We start from the raw sequence: 20,267 nt of genomic DNA, 5'->3' as shown, positions 1-20,267 counted from the left end.
AGTTTTTTGGCAAATCTAAAACATAAAGTGTAGGTATGCTCCAGAAATCTAACAGAGTTTTAAAACATGAATCTGGCATTTTTATCATTATCTTCTCATTTAAGGGGAAGTAATTAAACAAACCTGAGGTATGTTTAATAAAAATTAAGTAAAATAACAGTGCCTGATGTAATTATTTAAAGCTCTTCAAGTTTAATCATTATGTTAATCAATTCTTTTGCCCAGATAAATTTGCCTCTCTTTTCTTAATTCACAGGAGTAAAAATGGTTTAAAAAAGAGGAAACTGACTAAGTAAGTTTTTTCTTACTATTTCATTTAAAAATATTCTTTATAATGATCTTCACTTTCCAAACTGAAAAGATTGCTGTCTTTAAATAGAAGGGATGCTTAAGAAAGAGGCAAATGCATATTAAAATAGCTAAGCTATTATGCGTAGGTGTGTTTACACATATGGATGGCAGTGACCACCAAGAAAGTGTACCAACGGAAACCATGTCAGGAATAAGGAAAATTCTCACCACGTGAAATCTGAAAAAGAATGGGTTGTTAGGAATTATAAGTCTTACAGAAGGAAGTCTACTATTCTAAATCTATAAGGAATCTAATATTTAGCTACATCAAAGTAGTACAAAAACCTTTGCCATTTTGTATCTTCAAATTTCGTGCTTATTGCAGGGAAAGGCTTTTTACTCTATTTGATGTTGTAACAAATACTTGGATAAATGCTGTCTCAGGAAATCTTTATAATAAACAGAAAAGGATAATTACTTTAGCTAACCTGTGGTTTCACTTATCTACTGAACTGTTAAGTCACAAGAGTTATAATTCTGATGGGTGAAAATGAACAATCAGTTGATTTCAAAAGCCTAATTAGAGTATCACCTCCAGGCCTTTAGTTAAAAACTCTTCATATAAAGAGTGGATCATTCCTATAAATAGAGTTCATTCTTGATACTTGCCTGGGATAGAATATTGGTGAATTCATTAAGGAGGCAATTAGGGGTCCCAGCCAGATCTATGGTATCTGTGCTAATGGAATACATAATACAAGAGAAAAATTGATGCAAAATATTTCTCTTCAGCTTTGAGTGACATATAATATTTTGGCACATATAGATGACAGAATAATTTTTTCCTAAATCTATTTCAAATCAGTACAGATTCTATTGGCACATATCAAGTGATGCAGGAGAGACAAGACCAGCCAAAGCAGAGGAGAGGTGCTGTCAGCCCGAAGGAATGATGAGACAGAAACAGAAAGACTTTCTTGCCCAAAATTATTAGTTGGGTTTTTAAGTGAAGTACAGAGGCATAGACTAGAGCAGTTAGAGGACAGGGTCTCGGGACCAAAAGGGGGCCCAAGACCCAAGCAGAGAGAAGGAGAAGCAGGATGTGGACCAAAGTTTGAGCGGAGTGTAGACATGGTAGAACCTGCCCACAAGCCAAAACCCAGAGTCAAACCAGCTTCCTCCTTCCCTCTTCTCATTTTCCTTCTCATCCTCCCTCCTTCTCTATAAGCCTTTTTTCTTTTTTTCCAGTTTCTAGCATATTTTTATTGATAAAAGTAGAGAATGGTAAACTTTGTCTGTAAAGTAGACACACTATGGAGAAATGACATTGGATCTGGATTTCAAGCAGTGGGTAAGCTTCTACAAGCCATTTTTGAGGGACTCCTCCCATCTTTCCATTTACTCTCTCTTTACCTTTTCTCTTTCACTCCAAATGCCCCCCCACTGCCACCACCATGCTCCTTGGCTCCCCTTGCCCCTCGCCCCTTACCTTCATTCCCCTCCTTTCCTCACCTCCTCTCCCTCTAAACCTTTGTCCCACTGATTGATCTCTGCCCCTTCCCAGTTTTCTTTCTCTTCTCCTTACCATTCTCCTCCTCTCCCTGATGTTCATTCTTCTACTTCCTGGGTCCTTCCTCTGACTCTCTTTCCCCTCTCCATCCTGCTTTTGCTTTTTCTAACCCCCTTTTTCTAATCCCATTTTCCTCTTAATGAGATGAGAACCAGAATAATTAAGTCCAACTTTAAGGTCAATGCACTGCTCAAAGACAGCAGGGAAGGATCACCCCACCCCGCCCCCGTTTAGCTGTTTCTTTTGGAAGGATGGCAAAGTCGAATGAAAAAGCTTTTAACCAGGAGTCCTTCTCCCTGGTTCTACCCAGGGTTCTCCAGGTTAGTAGCCCTGAGATCTTGAACTACTCATTTGACTGTCTCAGCCTTGGCTCTCTCTGGAGTTCCATCTGGAGTATGGGGTTAATGTTGTCCATGTCTACCTTAACCATCAACCAAGCAAGATAATTCATAAGAATATTTAGGGTGTTTTAAGGGTACAAGTCATTCATGTTATCATTATTAAGTAAAACCATTAAAATTTGAATGTATTATCTGGGAGGTATAATACCCTTAAAAATCAACTAAAATCTTAACATAAATTAATCTATCAGATTAGCTAATCGACAACTTTGAAAAAATATCTATTATATAGTTTGTATTTGCTAATAGGGCATAAGACCACAGATAGATGATATAAGCTGAGTAATTTGCAGCAAGATGAAGGGAAAGGTCAACTCTGTGGACCCTGTCAAGGTGGAAAGGCTTGGGTTAGGTGACAGTGCGGCATCCTGAAGAAGCTCAGGGAACAAGTTGGCACAGGTAGGCTCTAGAAGAGATAAACAGCTAGAGAAAACTACAGGAAATAAAACTGAATTCTTATTCAAAAAAACCCAAAAAACAAGGAAGAAGGTGAGCACTTCTGCTATTGATGCAGAAACATAAACTCAGATGTGTTACTTGATTGTCCTTCTGAACCATTTTGATATGCAAGGCTCTGAACGCAACTCTGAGAGAGAGAGAGAGAGCTCTGGGAGCTCCCTGGAGAAATGTTTCCTGCCAGGACCCTGCCTTTGCTCCGGGAAGACAGCGCAGCACAATGCCTTACACTTGTAAAGCTGTTTAAACTTACATGTTTCTGTAATCTGTAACATACTGTGTGTCAACCTTGTGGTGTAGGTATCACTATGATTTTTCATCAATGAGCATGTTAAATCTCAGAAGAGTTAGGTAAATAAAGTAAAACTCTAATTCAAACAGGTCTTCAGACTAATCCTTTGTTCTTTCCCATAAACTGGAGTTTTCTAGAAACAACACATATACCTGTGAGTGTATGAGTGTGTGTACATGTAATATTTTACTGCTAAAGTAAAAGCCAATTAAAAATCTAGAGGTTTCTCCTATCCTCAAGGAAGTTTAATATATAGGGCTCTCTTTTTAATTATAATATATTAGTGACTGGTAACTTTAACCAAAAAAAAAAAAAGAGTGCTAACCTCTGAGAAGTAAGAACAAAATTGCAAGAAAATTGTTCATGTTTGAGAAGTATGGTGTTAAACGCTATATGACACCTATCAACAGGATTTTTAAAACATACCTTTCTTTGTATTTGACAAAGCCCGGTGCAACTGGATGACTTTGACGCCTACATCAAGGATATGGCCAAAGACTCTGACTATAAATTTTCTCTTCAATTTGAGGTGAGTGAATACAGTTTTTCCTACCCTCTGTGGGCAGGGGAATTGGCAGCTTTGTACCAGTGTCATTTCCCTGCTCACTAGGCAGTGCTGGTGGTGTGGTTCATAATGGGCAGGATGGTAATTGGGCTTGGGGGTACCTAATGTGCTGGTTCAGAGCCAGGATGTCAACCCTTAGTTAGGAGGTCAGGGTTTGGGTGGCACGAATGAAAGAAAGAAGAGAGGAGATGCAGGTACTGGGGGTACTGGGGTGAACAAACATGGTAACAGGAGAAGTTTTCAATGCTAACATTGAAAACCAGGGGGATGGAAAGTGCAGGGGGAAAGCAAGCTGAGGATTGAGATCCAGAACAATTTCTCTTTCAGGGGATTTTTAGTGTGTTTCTCATGCCACTTAGGGCACAGTAAGGGTGGATGGTGGATGAATTGGACCCCTTTGTCTCCTGAGCATATAAGAGCCTGGTGTCTCTTTTGCTGTAGGACTCTTGGCATTCTACTGCACATGTCTTTGTGAGGTTTTGTTTTCTTTTCTTGGAGAAATTGGAGAAAGAGAGTTACACATGCTTTGTGTAAAAGAAGAACAAAATTGGCAACATCTTTTTCTGAAGCACGCATATTTCTTTGATTCCAAGAACATGTGTCAGAGTAGATGGAAAAGGGTCTAGGATCTCAATAGTGTGAGGGATACAACTGGTCCTCAGGTTTTCTTCCCACACATTTCACAGCTCAGAACATAGTCTGGATAACCTCCCGTTCTTCAGGCTTCCAGCGAGGCTCAGGGAGACCAGGGAGAAGGGAAAGATAAAGTGACTTTTCTAAATTATGTCATTTTTTAAAAGCACCTTAGCTGCTTTTCCTGTGAAACACCAGGTTGTAGAATGTAGCTGCTTTCTCCTCATTATCCATATTCATTTCTTCTTTCCTCACATCAGCCAAGGACAGCTTTGTTCTGCAAGAATCAGCAAGAATCCTGGTATGGATATTCATTCTAACAGGGAATTTAAGGATGAGAAGAATCTTATACGTTATTAAATACAAAGCTTCCAAACTATCACCTGTGTCATGAGAAATGCCACATAAAACCTGGCTCAGTCATCCATTGTACGCAGGTGCATGAGAAATTATAAATGCTACACCAAATGCTATAGCTCGAAGAACAGAAACTCAATTTGAAATGGAGATTTTTGGTGAGGATGGCATTTCAGAAGAGTATAGCAATGAAAGGAGGACGCTTTTTATAAGAAAACATAAGCCCAAACTCAGAAGAAAATAAATATCTAGATAATCCTGATAATGGTGATGAAAATTATATTGTAGATACACTTTCAATCTCGTTGAAGCCACGGTCTCTTAATTCCTACCAGATGATATGACCTTGGTGGAACAGCCAGGGTCATTGCCTTTCCTGGCAGGATTAGGAGTACTCCCAATTCATGTCATCAAACCCCAGTGTAACTATTACTGTGCTTCTGAATTGCATCATTATAAAAAGAAATTCAGTGAATCATTTTCTGGTAAAAAGAAAATACTTTTTTCAGTTGTGAATGACAGACATACAATTCAAACTAGTTTAGACCAAAGAAGAAGGGAATTTGTTCAAAGGATAACTAAGGTATCTCATATAATCAAAGGAAAGGTTGAGTAGCTAAACCAGGAGGAGAGCAGGGAAGCAGCTCAGTCTCAGGAATGGCTGGAATCCGGGGCCACACCCCTGAAGAGACCCCCTCGTTTTATTTCTCATTTCTACTTCTCTCTTTGTCTTGGCCTCACTTTCTTTGGCTGCAAACCAACCTCTTTCTCATAGTGGAAAATGCGACCACAATCAGCCTTGGAGTATCACACCTATGGTTGCCAAAGGGAGTCATTGACTGTCTTTCTTGTTCGTAGTTTAAAAAATAACAGGGGAGGATTCTGATTGGCTGGCATAGGTCATGATGTCTGCTCACACTGTCCACAGCCCGGGAGGGCAGAATTACGGAAGAACAGGACAGTTCTTATTGGTACCATGTGGATGAACCAGAGACCGAGAGCATTATACCCAAAGAGAGGACCAAGCAATAAGTGATTAGATCTGAGCTTCAGTTGCTTCAAAAATGTGAAAAGTTGAATTGTCAATTTTATGACTAAATATTCAGTTTACAATATAGAGGCTGAGGGCCTCTATATATTCAAGGTATAAATGAACACATTCAAGCTTATTTCATAGGATTTATAACACAGATAGGAATGTACCAAACTGAGAGTCCAAAAACCTGGATCCTCACTACTGTTTTGCCACCAATTAATATTGGAAAATATCAGTTTCTCATCACCTCAGTTTCTTCATCTCTAGAATGGGTAAGTTGAACACAGAGTGGTTCTCAGCTGGGCCTGTACCAGGCAGTGCCCTAGGGGGAGTTTGGGGGTGTGTGGTCATCGTAATGGCTTGGGAGTTGTATTTAATGGGGAAAGGAGAACGATGTTAAGTGTTCTGCAATGAGTGGGACAGTCCCACACAACAAAGAATTGTCCCAAGCCAGTGGTATTCCATGGAGAGACACTGGACTAAATTGGGGACAAGGTTACATCGAAGCTTTATAATTCTTACATATTAGTCAGGGTTCTCTAGAGAAACAGAACCAATAGGAGACATACACATTATATATATATATACACACACACATTTATACATATATATAATATATGTTAATTATATTACTATAGAATTATATTATATGATTATTATATAATTATATTTTATAATATGAAGATCCTATATATGATAATACAATAGAAGATAGAAGCTGATAGATAGATAGACAGATGGAGAGATTTATTTGAAGGAATTGGCTCACACAATTGTGGCAGCTGGCAAGTCTGAAATCCATAGTGTACCCAGGGACGAGCTGATGTTGCCACTCAAGCCCAAAGGCAATCTGGGAGTAGAATTCCTTCCTCCTCAGGAGACCTCAATCTTTTAAGGCCTTCAACTGAGTGGATGAGGTCCACTCACATTATGGAAGGAAATCTGCTTTCTCAAGTCTACTGATTTAAATGTTAATTACAACTAAAAAAATACCTTCATCCAACATCTAGACTGATGTTTGACCAAGCAACTTGGCACTATGAGTAGCCAAGTTGACTCATAAAATCAGCCATCACACCAAGACTTGAAGACATGTTTAGTAATTTTTATTTATTTTAAAGATATTTTTTCATATCCCTTTGTTCTTAGAACATCATTGGTCAAATATGTAATTTATTTGGTGCCAAGTCCTGATATTGTATCTCTGCTCTGGTGAGAAAATACAAATTACGCTCCAGAAGTCTGTTTTAAATCACAGGCTCAGATTGTAGGTTTTGGACTAACATTTGCTTAAGCAGTGACCTAGTGGTCTGACTCACTTCCTTTTTCATTTGACAGCCTCCCAGGAATTGCCAACCTCCAACTCCACCCAACCGCACATCCTCAGGTTCAGTGCCAGAGTAACCCCATCTATTTTCAAAGACCCATTGTGCTTTCATACCTGACTTCAGGGTGAATGTCAAACCTTTCACATGGCAGCCCTCAAATTTTCTTGAACTTGATAATTAATGGAGGCTTAAGAAAAAAAAATGTTTCTTGCTCTAATGGGACCCCAAGAGGGTATAGAGATGGCTGAATCAATTGGGCTAGCTAAATTCAGTATCGGCCAGTTATTTGTTCTGTTTCTATTAATGCTTAATACTTGTATTCATTTTGACACTGACATGGAAAGATCACATTCATATTGAGAAATTATATCATTTATAAGCATCATGCAAATTGAAACTGTCTGGATTTACATGTATTACCAGTACCAGTCATACATGAAGCTACATGAGTTGCTAATTTGCATTCACTGAATAAATTCCTTTTTCACTCTGTATCTGATTTCAGATCTGTTGGAAAGATTTATTATCCTTCTGATGAAAATATACATCTTTTCTTAAGGAGGTTTGGGACCCGGGGATTAGATTCAATTTCTCATTTCTATTGTCTCATGTTGAGAACGTTTCAAAGAGCCAGAATTTAGAGCTTGGAATCTGAGATCCCATAAGACATAGCACGTATTGTTCATTTTGCCATTAATTTATGCACTTTGTGTTTGATCAGGATGCTAGGAAAGCCCTCACTACCTTTGTTTGGAGATGTGGCTGCATAGGTTAAAACAAAACTGTATCACTTGCCACATAGTTCATAGGAGATGATCTTTGATTTCTGGTAGTAGCTCCCATTTGTAGCTGTTGTTTTTTTTAAAAAAAACCTTAACTATTTATTTATTTATTTATTCTTTTTTTGGCTGTGTTAGGTCTTCGTTGCTGTGCATGGGCTTTCCCTAGTTGCAGCGAGTGGGGGCTACTCTTCGCTGCAGTGCGTGGGCTTCTCATTGCAGTGCCTTCTCTTGTTGTGGAACATGGGTTCGAGGCATGAGGGCTTCAGTAGTTGTGGCACGCGGGCTCAAGAGTTGTGGCTCACGGGCTTAGCTGCTCCGCAGCATGTGGGATCTTCCCGGAGCAGGGATCGAACCTGCATTGGCAGGCAGACTCTTAACACTGCACCACTAGGGAAGTCACTGTAGCTGTTTTTATTTGTGTTTCAGTCCAGTTCCCTGGAGACCTACCTGCAGCATTGCTGAAATAAGTCAACTCACACCCTCTCCAACAGTTCTTACAGAAGGGGTCTTACTTTTTTCCCAGACCTGAGTTTCCTCTGCTCTCATTGCTCGTTGCCTAGGTTTGGTCTCTGTTTCCAAGTGCCTGTACTAGTAATTTGTCTAGTGATTGGAGCATTACCCCTAAATCTCATCCTAGAGCCTAGGGCCCTACTAGCTATTGCTAGACTGTCCTGAGGTTGACATCCTTCTTACCCAGTATTACATCAGGTGTCCAAGTTTCCCATTCTTCCTTCAGAGTACCTGTTTTAGGTTGAATTGTGTTGCCCAAAAGATGTGTCGGAGCCCTAATTGCATAGTTCCTCAGAATGTGAACTTATTTGGAAATAGAGTCATTGCAGATGTAATTAAGATGAAGTCATCCTGGAGTAGGGTGGGCTCTTAATCCAATCTGTCTAGGGTCCTTATGAAAAGACAGCCATGTGAAGACACAGAGACAAAGAGAGAGAATCCCATGTGATGACAAAGGCAGAGATTGGAGTCATGCACCTGCAAGTGAAGGAAAGCCAAGGATTGCCAACAAACCATCAGAAGCTAGGAAGAGGTGTGCCCCCGTAGGTTACAGAGGGCATATGTCCCTGCTGACACCTTGATTTCGGATTTCAAGCCTTCATTATTATAAGACGATAAATTCCTGTTAAGCCAGCAGTCCCCAACCTTTTTGGCACCAGGGACCGGTTTCGTGGAAGACAATTTTTCCACGGCCTGGGGGTGGGGATGGTTCAGGCGGTAATGTGAGCGATGCGGAGCGGCAGATGAAGCTTCGCTCACTCGCTCGCCCGCCGCTCACTTCCTGCTGTGCGGCCCGGTTCCTAGCAGGCCGTGGTCTGGTACCGGTCCGTGGCCCAGGGGTTGGGGACCCCCGTGTTAAGCCACCCAGTTTGTGGCACTTTGTCATGACAGCCCTAGGGAACTAATACAGAACATCACTAAATACCTTGTTCTAAATCCTTTCTTCTCCCTTTGCGTTTACCTGAAAAGTAACCAGCCATTGCCCAATCCCATTGGACCTTTCACTGGCCATAGATGGAACCTCTTATGTCAACAACACAGGTCACATTGTTTCTCCTGACTTGTCCCGTAGTCTAGTCATCTATCTCATCTGATTCTAATGTCCAACCTCATCCGAAAGCAAACAACAAGTGCTTATCACCTGTTGACATTGTTACAGACTCTAAAGCCGGAATACAGCTTGTGCTCTTCCGAGAAGATGTGGTACATGTTATGGAACGAAGGTATCCCCCACCTTCCCACATTCATATGTTGAAGTCCAAGCCCCAGTGTGATGGTATATTTGGAGATGGGGTCTTTGGGAAGTGGTTAGGGTTAGATGAGGTCATGAGGATGGGGCCCTCATGATGAAATTATTGCCCTCATAAGAAGAGACACTAGAGACGTTGCTCTCTCTTCTCCCCAACCCCACCATGTACACACAAAGAAGAGATCATCTGAGCACACAGTAAGACGGTGGCCATCTACAAACCAAGAGAAGCCTCATAATGAAACCTACCTTGCCAGCACCTGATTCTTGGATGTCCTAGCTTCCAGAACTATGAGGAACATATTTCTGTTTCATCCACCCAGACTAAGGTATTTTGTTATGGCAACCCAGGCATTCAGTGCATGTGTTTGTGCCCTGCTTTTCAAGACCGTATGCTTCAAACACAGCCAAACAACACACACTGCCATTGGCTTCAGTGACTATATCGGTTTCCTAGGGGGCTGCCACAACAAATTACCATAATCTTGGTGACTTAAAACAACAGAAATGTACTCTCTCACAATTCTAGAGGCCAGATGTCCAAAATTAAAGCGTTAGCAAGGCCATGCTCCCCCTTTGAAAGCTCTAGGGGAGAATCCTTCTTTGCCTCTTCCGGTGGCCCTGGGCATCTTTGACTTATAGCTGTATAGCTCTAATCAATGCCTTCATCCTCATATGGCTTCTCCTCTTCTCTCTTTTATAAGGACACTTGTCATTAGATTTAGAGGCCACCCAGATAATACAGGATGATCTTATCTTATGATTCTTAATTACACCTGCAAAGACTCTTTTTTCCTAGTAAGATCATATTCACAGGTTCTGGGGGTTCCGACATGGACATATCTTCGGAGGGATTATCATTCAACACTATGGATGACTATGTAACCTAGAAAAAACCCCACAATGATCAATTATATTAGAAACAAAACTGGCAAAAGAAAATTCAAAAATGATTTATGTTGGTTTCAGGCCATCACCTCATACTTTGCCTTCATGAAGATTGAAGCCTCTGGAGTTTCCATGTGGTTGGCAAAAAAATAACTGCACAGCTACTGGGCTGGAAACTTAGTATTTGATTTTCCACTTAGTGACAGGCTAAATTACAAAAGATTGCAAGGCATTTTGTGTATACATGCCATTCCTGCTTTGCTGCAATTTAACTTTGGCAATTTACATTTACAGTATTCAGCCAATTAAATCACTCTTATCAACTTAGGGCATTTACAGCAGGGAGGCAACACACAATTAAAGTTCTATCAGTTAGTCAGCTTCCATATGTGCTCCAGCTCTCAGCCTCAATCTGTTTCCACAGTTTCTTTTTGTACTGGAGGCCTTTTCCTGTGGCTTATCAGTCTGTCCTCAAAGTGGGGGTTTTGGGGGGAGAGTTGTTCAGTTAGCACAAATGGCAAAGGAGGGAGAAATTATGGAGCCAGGCAAAGCAAAACAAACAAAGAATCATAATGGAAGCATTTCACAATCATGATCAATAGTGCTGCATTAATATTTATTGAGTTTAATCATTCCATTTGATAGTCACTATACACCAGTGAGGTATGGAAAAATTATTAGCCTTATCTTACAGAAAATTAAACTGATGTTAATGAGAGTTGAAATACTTTTTCAAGACCCTGCAGTTTATAAGCGGTCCACCAAAATAAGCCAGATATTTTGACAAACTATCTATAAAGACACTCCCCAAAGGAGGTAGATTTCCAAAATATTTTAAGCAATGGAAGCATCATTTAAGTAAGCTTATAGCTGCCAAAAGGAGCTAACCTAAAAATAACACTGATTTGGTTGAAGTTTGCTAAAAATAAATTTTGTTTCTTGTAAGAGTAATATAATCAGTCTTTGACAACCCTTTAAAATGGAAAAAACAGTTATAAAGGAAAAATGACAAGCTTCTGTTTAAGGACATTTGGCAAGCAAAGGTTTTGCCCAAGATGAAAAAATACTTCTAAATTTGTAAACTGAAGATCAAAGTCAGCATAGTTGGTCTTAAGATTGACTTCGACTTGGGCCAAGAGCTCGCAGTTTTGTGAGCTTGGAAAGCCAACAGTGATGAGAAATCAAAGGAAGAGAGAAATCTGGACAATTAGATCAGTTCATCCATGTTGACTGCAGCTTGCATTCCAATGCCATTAAACACACACACTAAGCTACCGAAGAACTTCTATGTGGACGTAGCAGACGTCCCAGGAACTGGGTGTCTACAACATTTGCTTTGCATGGGCACTTGAATCAAGACACTGAAGGCACAAACACCAAAAAAATTCCCTGCTCAATCTCTCAAAACATCATCAAATGTCTACAACTTCCCTCAAAACTCTTTCAAAGACTCTCCAAAATTCTTCCCCCAGAGAAGTATTCCTTCAGCTTATGATTCTTTAAGGTAATAATTGGGAGGAATCATGAAGAATAGCATCCCATACAAGTAAATAAAATTTCCAGCAAGTGGTGTCTCTACTTGTTCACTTAATAGTCTTATAGAAAAATGCATACTATATATGTAACCCCATTCATAGATGGTTAGACAGACTGTTTACTAATATTGCCCTCGGATTTGTATGAGATTTGCTGCATTGGTCATGCGCTGCACAATTCCAAGGAGCACCATTTATGTAGACCACAGAATAATTGATGCCCCCGGAGAAATCCAGGTGGCTTGACTCCAACCCCTGTTTCCTATCAGACGCATGTCATAGAAGCTTAGAAACCTCCTTTTCCAGTAACAAAGATTTTCTGAAGTATGTTTGTTGTCTGTTTATATAAAAATTGCTTTATCAGTGCAACTTCTGATAATAGAATTTATAAGAGTAATGATACACACAAACAGATAATTGGATATTCCTATTTTCATGCAAGGGTTTGCCTACCCACTACTGAGCCATCCTTATTTTGGGGTTTGATTACCAGATTTTAGTGACTGTCAATCCTATATCTTGTAACGTGGAGAATGTGCCCTACTTCTTGTTCCTCACTCTCTCCTTTTCTACCTTCTCAAAAGCTCATCGCCTTCAGGAGAAATACCTACAATTCCTCATAGAATAGGAAATATTTATGCAAACTGCATAAATTTCAGTTACCCTGTACCTCCAAAAATCTGAAACCTACTTCTGTTTTCAAATTTTCCATACCCCTGAGTGTAAAGTACATAATTCTTACCTTCTTCAAATGATCACTTAGCTATCCAAGGTATTTATGTATTACATCAGTCAGCTATTACTGCAATAATACTATATAAAAAACGATCTCAAAATCTCAGTGACCTACAACACATTTTTCTCACTTGTGGCTCTGTGGGACAAATGAGATCATTCTACTTCAGGCTGTGGGTCAGAGTCAGGTCTGTTCCATGTGTCTTCTCATCCTGGGACCAGTAGCTTTCCTGGGCATGTTCTTTGCAAGCAGATGGCAGAAGCACAAGAGAGCAAACCAAGATGAGCAAACACATTTAAAGCTTCTGATTGGATGTGAGTTCTACCCAATTTCATTGGCCAAAAGCAAGGTGGCAACAGTAGGATGGGGAAGTACACTCTGCCCCAAAAGGGAGCCACTGTGACATCATAAAGCAAAGGGGGTGTGATAATTGTGATCATTCTATTACAGGCAGGAAGTGAAGAATAATCCAGTATGAGCAATAAACCAATGTGAACAATAATGCAATCCATACCATGTATGGGAATCTCAAATCTATTCTCTGTCATTTACAGGAGTTGAAGTTGATTGGACTGGATATTCCACACTTTGCTGCAGACCTTCCACTGAACCGATGTAAAAATCGCTACACAAACATCCTACCATGTAAGATTGTCAATAATGCCAATCCTACTCATGTCTTCCAAAGGCTGAAGGGCTGTTACTGAAGATTAATCAGTTTCAGGAATCTCTGGCCAGACCCAGTAACGGTCTGTATCTTCAAAGCCATCTCTGTGATTGCATTGATCACATTGGTGCTTTGATGTCATTAGATCCTGTCATGTGTAGGAAAATTTAATAATTATGCTTTTAAATAAATTGTATCTGAACAGAAAAGACCGACCATTTGGCTTTTTGGAGATCAAAAAGTATTAGCCAAAGTAGGGACAAGATAATCTGTGCTCATAACCTATTTTCAGTCAATTCATTGACAATGGAAGGAGGCAAATGGAAAGGGAGTACAAGGTGTGAAAAAACCTCTTTTCTTACTTCTGGCAAGTTCTGCCATTCCTTAGCATTTTGTAATAAAAGCAACATTCAAAGAACAAAATAATGCCATTTGCAGTAACATGAATGGACCTAGAACTTGTCATACTGAGTGAAGTAAGTCAGACACAGAAAGACAAATATCATATGATATCGCTTACATGTGGAATCTAAAAAATAGGGTACAAATGAACTTATTTACAAAACAGAACTAGAGTCACAGATGTAGAAAACAAACTTATGGTTACCAAGGGATAAGGGGGGGAGGGATAAATTGGGAGATTGAGACTGACATATACACGCTACTATATATAAAATAGATAACAAATAATAACCTGCTGTATAGCACAGGGAACTCAGTACTCTGTAATGGCCTATATGGGAAAAGAATCTAAAAAAAAAAGAGTGAATATATGTATAGGTATAACTGGTTCACTTTGCTGTACAGCAGAAACTAACACAACATTGTAAATCAACTATACTCCAATAAAATTTTTTTTAAAAAGCAACAAAGAAAAAGTAATATAAAGTACTTACAGGACAATTAAAATACATTCCAATATAGATTTAACTTTCCTCTCTGCTACACTCTAGGGGGAGCTGGGAAAGAAGGGAAAAGTACAAAGCTCTAGAAAGAGAACTCCCTCCTTTAAAAGGGTTCTTGACAAAATTAAGTAGTATTTTCATTACAACACCTTACTTCTGTACACATTTCAGGATTTACTTTTTTCATGTGAAGTCCATTTACAAAAAGACCATCAACTCTATCTTCTCTTCTCGAGGCTTCCCAAAAGTAGTGAATTCTCTGGATGTCCCTGAGTGAAATGGAAATCCTGTGTTTAGGCTACATTCTATGGCCTTACACGCAACCTACCAGATATTTTAGTTCCTGTGCATATTCTCCACAATCCCCAAAAAACCTGGAGACCACTCTTTCAAGGACAGGAGGGCTGAGGGGAGGAAATATTGGTGGGGAGATATTTATATATTTATTTAAACCAGAAGCTAAGATTGAGATAGGCTAAAATATTAAGCTAAAATAAATTTTATCTACCTACCCTATCACTGACCGATTTGACTTGGTACTGAGTACAGATATTGGGTACAGAATTGTCTTGACAAGTCTTCCTTCCACTCTGATTTTTTTTTTTTCTGGTTCATTTGTTTTGTTTCATATCTGTTAATCCCGAACTCCTAATTTATCTCTCGCCACCCATTTCCCCTTTGGTAACCATAAGTTTGTTTTCTTTCTGTGAGTCTGTTTCTGTTTTGTAAACAAGTTCACTTGTATCATTTTTCTTTTTTTAGATTCTACATATAAGTGATATCACATGATATTTGTCTTTGTCTGACTTACTTCACTTAGTAAAATAATCTCTAGGTCCATCCATGTTACTACAAATGGCATTATTTCATTCTTTTTTATGGCTGAGTGATATTCCATTGTGTACATATACCACATCTTCTTTTTCCATTCATATGTTGATGGACACTTAGGTTGCTTCCATGTCTTGGAATAGTGCTGCTATGAACATTGGAGTGCATGTATCTTTTTGAATTAGAGTTTTCATTTTTCTGGATATATGCCCAGGAGTGGGATTGCAGGATCATATGGTAACTCTATTTTTAGTTGTTAAGGAACCTCCGTACTGTTCTCCATAGTGACTGCACCCTTCCACTCTGACTTTTTTCTTTTTTTAAAAATATTTATTTATTTATTTATTTACTTTTGGCTGTGTTGGATCTTCGTTTCTGTGCGAGGGCTTTCTCCAGTTGCGGCAAGCGGGGGCCACTCTTCATCGCGGTGCGCGGGTCTCTCACTATCACGGCCTCTCCTATTGCGGAACACAGGCTCCAGACGCGCAGGCTCAGTAGTTGTGGCTCACGGGCCCAGTTGCTCCGCGGCATGTGGGATCTTCCCAGACCAGGGCTCGAACCTGTGTCCCCTGCATTGGCAGGCAGATTCTCAACCACTGCGCCACCAGCGAAGCCCCTCACTCTGACTTTTAATATTTTTCTCCTTATGCTTTACAGATGACTTTAGCCGAGTGAGATTAATCTCCATGAATGAAGAGGAAGGTGCAGACTACATCAATGCCAACTACATTCCTGTAAGTAGTCAAAATTTAAAATTTTAAAAATCAGGCATCCAAATTCTAACCCAGCCAGAGGAAGACTCTTAGGGCTTCAGGGATGTGTCAAACAGTTCAATAGAGAGCCATTCTCCACTAATCACTCCAACTCTAAAGAACAGTTTCCATCATTCCATTTTAGAATAAAGAATAGGGAGAAAAAGAAGCCCAGAGACTAGTAATATACAAATATCTTTGAAAAGGACTAGTGAAATTGAAAGTAGATCATTATACTAAAGATCATCTTTCTTGTGCTTAAATGTCAGTGTCAGCAACCGAACTCAAAGGGCTCCACTTGAGCGCCTGCGCTTTTACAATGTATCTGTAAAGACAGTGGTTGTTATTGTAAAAAGGTGTGGGTGTGATTTTTAGGCTTCCCCCCCAAAAATGTGTAAAATCACATGGATTTATACAGTCAGCTACTATGACTGCCTCCTTGATGAAAAAAGGAGAAAACATTACATACGTGCATGATCCCTTGCCATTGTATCCCCAGTAAATTTTCAGTTTTTTCTCATTTGTGTGAAACAGCATTTGGTGTTGACTGTAGCTCCTTAGGTGACAACTTTGTCACTTACCTTCCAGGGATACAACTCACCCCAGGAGTACGTTGCCACACAGGGGCCTCTGCCTGAAACCAGAAATGACTTTTGGAAGATGGTCCTACAACAGAAGTCTCAGATTATTGTCATGCTCACTCAGTGTAATGAGAAAAGGCGGGTAAGTGCCTAGTGGGGTCAGCCCCACTTAGCAGCAAAGCCTGTACCAGCCACTGCCATGGATTACATGCTTACTGTCTACTGGAAATTATTCCACTTGCTTCATTCTTCATCCTCACAATAATCCTATACAATTCTTCAGAGGCAAGTCGTTCGCTTTTCGCTTTCCCTAAATGAGTACAGACTATTTCCTCCCTAGCTGTTTGTTTTTAAAGGTTGTGCTATTGTCCCCTCAGGTGAAATGTGACCATTACTGGCCATTCACGGAAGAACCCATAGCTTATGGAGACGTCACAGTGGAGATGATCTCAGAGGAAGGGCAGGATGACTGGGCCTGTAGACACTTCCGGATCAACTATGTAAGTCACAGAGTGTGGGTTCAGGAGCTGTCCCCACGCTGAGGGAACCCCCAGGGTCAGGAGACCAATCCCCCTTCATGGGAGACTATGAGCACCTCAGACTTGGCAACACGGCTTCCTCCAAGAGAAAAATCCCACGTGTAATGTGCTTGTTTCCTAACTCCTCGAGAATGGTGTGGACTAAATACTTACCCTGGAGAGCCCGAGGAGATGGAATCAGAAGGCTGCACCGTTCCATCTCAGATTTCAGCCAGGGTAATAGAAGACACGGTGACCCACTGCTCGCCAGGCATGACTGAGGAGAGAAGTGTTGTCACTACTTATATTAACCATATATGGGTATATTTAGGATATACAAGCACCTGCGTTATAAATTAAAATTTAGTTTTCGATGTAGTGGTTTGGGTTTTATTTTGCTTTGTCTGGCTTTGTCCCTTATTTTGTTGTAGTTTGGCTTTTATTATTTCTAAGGTACTTCTGGACCTTATTAATCATGGTTTCCTAGCTCTTTTGAAATGCTATTGAATTCTGATTGTTAGAATGTCAGAAAAGTCTATTTTTCCCGTAAGGACTGCTACGTCTCTGCTGACAGGCAGACTTTTGAGCTCATGCTGAATGTCTGTGGGCCAGGCGAGGTGCTGACATCAACCGCAGTCACTCCGGTTCCTTCTTCACTGAGGGCAGCCCTAGAAAACAGGAGGGAAATTTTACTAGTATTCTCCACCTAAACATGGTCTCTGTTGAGGACAGACTTAATACTAAAGTCCTCATTAAAATGTGCTTCTCTGCGTAGAAACAACATTTCCTCACAGTGTAGATCAGAGGATGAACAAAAGACCCTGCTTCATGAAGCCCATGAGCTAAGAATGAGTTTTACCTTTGTAAAAGCTGGAAAAAATTAAAAGAAGAATAATATTTCACAGGAAATATTATATGGAAATTATAAAATTCCAATTTCAATGTCCATAAATAACATTTTATTGAAACATAGCCACAGATTTGTTTACTGATTTTCTATGACTCTTTCTGTGCTACATCAAGCTTGAATAGTTGCCACAGAGACTGTATGATCCACAAAATCTAAAATATTTACTATCTGCCCTTTACAGAACATGCTTGATGACCTTAACATAGGCAATGGAGACAAGGATTGTTCATATCATTGCAACCCAAGCACTCATGACCTCGCCATTTATTGATAATTACAAGAAACAAATCACTCTTAACCACTACTAGTTAACAACGGCTTTTGCTACATTGAGAATTTAGGCAAATCCCAGTGTAACTGTTAACAAACTACTCCAGGCTATTCCATCTCTTTGAAATGCCCATCTCTTCCTGTTCCCTAAGCACACTCCTACTCAGAATTTCAGCTCAAATGTTCGCTCCTTTATCAAGCCTTCCCTAGTCTCAAAAGACCTATCTCCCTTTCCTCTCCTGCTCTAGTTTCATGTATATCACTCCATCACAGTGCACCATACATGGTTATAATTCTCTCATTTCATGTCTGCCTTCCCATCTGTAATGGACTGTAATGGACTCAAGTCCCATGTACTGTAATGGACTCAAGTACCCTGTTTTAATAATCCTTGTAATCCTAACCCTTAGCCACTTAATAAATCTTCATGGAATTAATAAATCAGTGAATGAATGAATGTTTTCAAAAATAATAAATCACTTAGAAAACATCCACAGACTTAGCCATCAGAGAAAATGTTTGACAATCTCAATTCCACTTGAACTCTCCTTTCTTTCTTGGCTATTTTACTCAGAAAGCCAGTATAAACTGCTATACAAATACAGAGTAAATCTCTCCCTAGGTTTTGCATCTGGGAGAAAAAAGTTGCAAAGCAAAAATAAGGTCTGTTCCCTTGACTGGGAAAAGTGACATCGATCACTGTGTGATCAATACTATGTTCTTGTCCTTGGTCTTAAATAATAACTTTTCAATGACAACCATGTGAAGGGCTTGAAACATAGGAATAAAACGCTGAATAGTAGACTTTTCTGGTTTTTAATACAGTAGTTGCAAGCATCTGATCCCAGAGCGCCCCCTTTTGGCCATAAACAAGTAGAATCTAAATTTTAAGCTCCTGCAACGAAGGTTAAATTACCAAAGAACATTGTGCTGTGCTGATGAATACCTTTTTCTGTTTTTTTCATTTTTTGCTTATATACTTCTTTATTCCCTCCATGTTGATATGTGGAAATTTTCAGAGTTACAACCAGATAAAATTACACAAGTGAGGAAATCAGAGTATGAGAAATTTTGGAATGGTTAAGTAAGATGTAACCAGCAGGGTTTTCTCATTTAATAGGAAAGGAGGAAAATGACCATAACACAAAATTTGTCACTTTCCAGTACTTGAAACTTGGCATGAACTGAGTAAGAACTGGAGACTAAAAACCAGCAAAAACCTGCTTGTTCCCATTACTTGTGCCTTGCTATTCAGCTGACAGGAATCACCCATCTGATACAAGACCTCTGCCCTGCAGCTACAGAGAGACTAATCACAATTTAAAGCTTTCTTATTTTTGAACCACCTTGCATTTTTAGCTGGATACATTTTCAGATACATTTTAGAATATATATATTCTAATATAGTTATATATATATAGGTATATATATGTATGTATGTATGTATAGGTATATATTCTGTCAATGAAAATAACCAATAAACAATCTACAATAGGAATATTTATTTGAACCAAACTGAGGACTATAGCCTGGAAGACAGCCTCTCAGATAACTCTGAAGAACTGCTCTGGAGAAGCATGATTTTCAGCACAGTTTTCTATCTTGTCAGAACAAGGAATATTAAACAAGTCAGGGATACATTCCTTCAAGATTTCTAAAAAAACCCAGATCAGCACATACACAGCAAGCCAGTATGGCTTTGGCACCTGGGAAGGGAGTCTTATCATGGAAGGAGGACCAGCATTGGCATCCCAGGAAGAGGGACATTTGTCTTTATTTTCAACATGGACATTCTTTACTTCTGGCCAATGCACCCTTTTCTTTAATAATTAAAGTAAGTGTACAATGTATGTTTGATAGGCCACAAACAGGCCATTCTGGTTAGCATAAAATTCAAGTTAACTCATGTATAGCCCAGAATGACTTCCCGTACTTCAATACGTAAAAATTTCTTTTATCAAAACACATATATCCTACAATGTATGAGTCTTGTGCTCAGCCTGTGATCCGCATTTGGAAAGAGCGAGGATTCTCGTGAATTTTTCTGGGCAACCAAAGTTATCTGGGGATAGAGTATCCTCAAATCCTCCAGGTGTTGAGTAATTCATTCATTCTGCACGAGTTACTTTCTTGCCATACTTCCTGAAGACAGCAGTGAGGTTGGCCAGCATCTTTGCAGATTTCATGCTCCATGTGTCGAAGAC

General features: G+C 39.6%; 1 protein-coding gene across 2 annotated transcripts in view; it reads left to right on the top strand.

Annotated features, from left to right (window-relative positions):
• Positions 1-20,267, top strand: part of PTPRO (protein tyrosine phosphatase receptor type O) — a 244,928-nt gene that overhangs the window by 208,462 nt on the left and 16,199 nt on the right. For both annotated transcript variants that reach the window (XM_061205025.1, XM_061205026.1), the window contains 6 exons: positions 257-292; positions 3,458-3,539; positions 13,184-13,274; positions 15,690-15,766; positions 16,373-16,507; positions 16,743-16,865. In XM_061205025.1, the coding sequence (XP_061061008.1) occupies positions 257-292; positions 3,458-3,539; positions 13,184-13,274; positions 15,690-15,766; positions 16,373-16,507; positions 16,743-16,865 (544 nt within the window). The remainder of the gene's footprint in view (positions 1-256; positions 293-3,457; positions 3,540-13,183; positions 13,275-15,689; positions 15,767-16,372; positions 16,508-16,742; positions 16,866-20,267) is intronic.

The sequence above is a fragment of the Eubalaena glacialis genome, chromosome 11 (assembly GCF_028564815.1).
Source record: "Eubalaena glacialis isolate mEubGla1 chromosome 11, mEubGla1.1.hap2.+ XY, whole genome shotgun sequence".
Taxonomy (NCBI): Eukaryota; Metazoa; Chordata; class Mammalia; order Artiodactyla; family Balaenidae; genus Eubalaena; species Eubalaena glacialis.
This window is presented reverse-complemented; position numbering and strand designations above follow the sequence as displayed.